Source organism: Perissodus microlepis, chromosome 11 (genome assembly GCF_051167445.1).
Source record: "Perissodus microlepis isolate ML-2025 ecotype Zambia chromosome 11, ASM5116744v1, whole genome shotgun sequence".
NCBI lineage: Eukaryota > Metazoa > Chordata > Actinopteri > Cichliformes > Cichlidae > Perissodus > Perissodus microlepis.
This window is the reverse complement of record NC_140471.1, coordinates 36,861,943-36,865,813: the sequence shown is the minus strand read 5'-3', so window position 1 is coordinate 36,865,813 and position 3,871 is coordinate 36,861,943. Positions and strand designations below refer to the sequence as shown.

General features: G+C 48.8%; 1 protein-coding gene across 1 annotated transcript in view; it reads left to right on the top strand.

Annotated features, from left to right (window-relative positions):
• Positions 1 to 217: 217 nt before the first annotated feature.
• Positions 218 to 3,871, top strand: part of LOC146378488 (SMAD family member 4-like) — a 17,340-nt gene continuing 13,686 nt past the window's right edge. Inside the window, exons 1-2 of the mRNA XM_084944620.1 lie at positions 218 to 430; positions 1,039 to 1,287. Of these exons, the coding sequence (XP_084800746.1) occupies positions 335 to 430; positions 1,039 to 1,287 (345 nt within the window). The 5' untranslated portion in view covers positions 218 to 334. The remainder of the gene's footprint in view (positions 431 to 1,038; positions 1,288 to 3,871) is intronic.

Here is a 3,871-nt window from a genome sequence, read left to right as displayed (position 1 = left end):
TAAAAAGAACAAAAATCAAACCACGCAGAAAAATAAGGCAAACTGTAATTATCATTGTATAAAACTTAAATTGACTTTGCAGTGAACTCAGACAACGCACACAGGCAATATTACAGTGACATCGATGACAGGTGGCAGGTGTGCAGGCAGGAAGCACAAACAGGTAAACCGCAGGGAAACGCTCCACATCGTAACAACGCTCAAAGTTTTGTCTCTGTGCTCTTATTTTGGAAGGCCCCAGAGGTCGCCAGACTTCCTGTTATGTCTGGCCGTCGGGGGAGCATGACATAGCCCCCACCTCCTCCTCCCCCCGGTGAGCGTGCAGACAGTCTGGATGCAGACGGAGTCGCACGCGGACGCGCCGACGGACGAACCTCCGGCCTCACGGACCCGGCAGCGGATCATAGCCGAGCGGAGAGCGCCGAGCCCGGTGAGTGCGCCGCAGGAGCCCGCTGAGAGCTTTTGTAATTCTTCTGTGAACAACTGTTGATGCAGCAGTCGGGTCAGCCAGTGAGCGTCAGGCATCGTCAGCATCTGATGACGTCATAGAGCCACGGTCACGACGTCATGTTGCTTACAGTTTAATGAAAAAATGAAAGGAATCAGTAGTGAGACGAGGATGTGCATGTGTGGTGATCCTGTCTCCTTCTCACCTCTCTGTCTGTCTCAGAGGGAAGTGACGTGTGTGGGGGGGAACAGGAGTATTCCTGATCACTGACCAATACGATCAATATCAGCCCCTGCTCTGTATCTGTGCTCAGGGACTGTATGAGGTCACCTATGGATCAGCTATAGGATCTGTTCCTGGCCCACGGGCACACCTGGGCGTCCCACCTGTCTGTGTGTTCCTGTCATGTATTTCCTGTTCCTCTGGCTGGTGGGTTCACGTGAAACCTGACAACGACCTCAGCGTTTATCACGGGTCTGTGTGATGTCACCGAGGGCACACAAGCCCCACCCACATAGATCTGTCCGGGGAAGTCTTTTTATGGATTTGATTGTTGAGCCGTCTGAGCAGATTCTGTTTTACTTTATCAGGTGACCATGTCGGTGCTCGGCCCCGCCCCCAGCAGCGCAGACGCCTGCCTCAGCATCGTCCACAGTCTGATGTGCCACCGGCAGGGCGGCGAGAACGAGGGCTTTGCCAAGCGCGCCATCGAGAGTCTGGTGAAAAAGCTGAAGGAGAAGAAGGACGAACTGGACTCGCTCATCACCGCCGTCACCACCAACGGCGTGCACCCCAGCAAGTGTGTCACCATCCAGAGGACACTGGACGGCCGGCTGCAGGTACGGCGGTGAAAACCCGACAGAGTGCCCACAGGAAGGCTTGAGGCTCAGAGAGGAAGTAGTTACCTTATTTTATTCTGAAAGAGTTAGAAAGATAACAGGACTTCAAAGAAGAAGTCTTTAAAGTCTTCAGGCTCCGCCCCTCACCTGGTCTGCACCTGATCCTGTCCTTCCTGTGTCCTCTGTCGGGGCTCCAGGAGCTCCTCACCGCTGATATAATAATCATAATAATGATGATGATGATGATGATGGAGCTGTGAGCAGCAGCCTGGGTGTGTCCCACAGTCTCTCAGTAATTATGAGACCAGAGCACAGAGCACACCTCAGTCTGTTGGGCCAGGTTCACACCAGGACCAGCTGATCCAGCCCACAGCGCACCCCCTCCCCCCACAGTCCCACTAAAACGTGAGACACCTTCTCAGGAACTTCTGAAACATTCACAGACCCTTTAAACCAAAACGTCCCCACCCCACGAACCGTAAAAGGAGACGTGGTTCACCTGAGGACATTGTCTCCATCCCCGCTCCGTCATCCTGTGTATGCTGCTGTTAAGATGTTTCTGTGATAAGTTCAGGTTGGTGGGAATATGCTTTAAGGATGCAGGGCTGGGCGGGGCACACAGGTGAGCCGCACACCTGTAGCAGGCTCCTGTCACGGAGCGCTGCTTTGTTAAACCTCAGCCTCCGTTCGCCGCAGCGTCGCCTGATGAGCGAGCTCTGGAGCGCGTGCCTGTGCGAGGGTGGTGGGCCTGAGCTGACACCGTTTCAGTCTGAGGGTCGGCATGTGAGCGAGGAAGACCCGAGAGATCAAACTTCAAATGCATAACCAATAAAACCGAAGCGGTTAGAACCGCGTTACAGCGTCGGTGGGACTGCAGGATCCTACAGAACGTCGCAGGTCTCACATCCAAACAGCAGCAGGAGGAGGAGGAGGAGGAAGGGCAGGCTGGCTTGTTTTGTCTGAAACACAGGAAAGGGGCCGGGTTAACTTAAGCCAGACAGTCTGGTGTGTGTGTGTGTGTGTGTGTGTGTGTGTGTACAGCTATCTTTGTGAGCACCTTGTTAGACTCAGGACCCGTTTGTGGCCCTCGCTTCAGAGGCTGTTTGAGGGTTCAGAGCCGGTTTCAGGGCTCAGGTTTGGGTTCAGGGTCGTGTGTGTGGGTGTTTGTGTGTAAGCGTGCAGAGGACGGGAATGTGGACTCGTCTGGGACTCTGGTGGATTTCATACCGCAGAGTTTCCACACTGTAAGAAATGACGTGCTGCTGCAGACATTGACCCAGAGAGGACGAGATGATTTTGTCTCCCACTAAAAAAATGGAGAAGTTCAGCCTGTGGCCAAAAGCAGAGCTTTATCGTGACTTTTAAATCAAATATTTCTGTTTCTGTTTGGTTTCTGTCGGCTCTTTGAGTTCTTTTCTCCTCGTTTCATAGTTTTGCTCTAACAGGTGTTTTTACCTTTTAGAGGTTAAAATCTCAGCTTCATGTGTCAGGGTGTAAACGTTTCACAGTCAGTGTTTCGTTCTCTCACTGTTGTCTCAAATATGAAACTTTTACTTCTTGTCTCATAGTTTTAGTTCAGTGAGTTGACGTTTTCGTCATCTTATAGTTTTGTTATTTGATTGGTTTAGTTTTGGATTTTGAAATCAAACCTTTTGCGTCTGAATTTTTTAATCTATTGTTTGTCTCAGTTTTGAATTATAAGCAGTGTTAGTGTAATATCTCACATATTTATATCACAATCTTTTTCTCAGATATTTGACTTTATCTGATTTTTTTTCTTGAGTTTCTCCCTTTCAGTCGTAGATTTGCATGAATAAGAATAAGACGTCCTGTTATAATTTTCTTGTGCTTTTTGTTTTGTGATTTTTCTACCCGGGCCTCTGTGTAAACCACTGATTCTCCGTCACCTCGTCAGTTATGTTTCTAAATGATGTCCAACTCGGTCTTTAACGTGTTCGTATTTGAAGGAAAAGTGCGATGTGTGTTTCTTCTCTGGTGAGCAGTTTGTGTTTTCACTTTTCGTGGTCAGGAACAAACCGGAGTCGTTCCTTCTGAATGTGTCATCATGTGAAAGCTCTCCAGATCAAACAAACAAACCCTGGTATATTTGGTATCTTTGGAAAGTTTTGCTAAAATCTTTCTGTGTTGCTGTTTGCTTGTTTTGGGGTTTGGATGTTGTTTTTGCAGCATGCCTGCTTCTCATAGCTCAGAGAGGTGAACACGGCGACACCTTTGGAAAAAACCCAGAAAACAGGAACAAACACAAGTATTAGTTTGAACTTAACACTTAAAGTTTAAGAAACAGAGTAAAGACATGAGGAGAGTCTGAACGAGCAGGCGGTCGTTCAAAATGTGGATAAAAGGTGAATTAAAAGAAAGTGCTGTTTCAGTTAACGTTCAGTGTGGGGACCTGGGTCTTTGAGCAGGTTTATGAGGACATTTTTTGCAGCGTGTGTGTGTGAGATTGTTTTGTCTGCAGAGTCTTATCCCTGCCCTTCACCTGTGCACACAGAACAGACCTCGTCCATCAGATTTAAAGCAGCACATTCAGAAACCTGTGGCTTTGAGAAGTTTACAGCCTGCG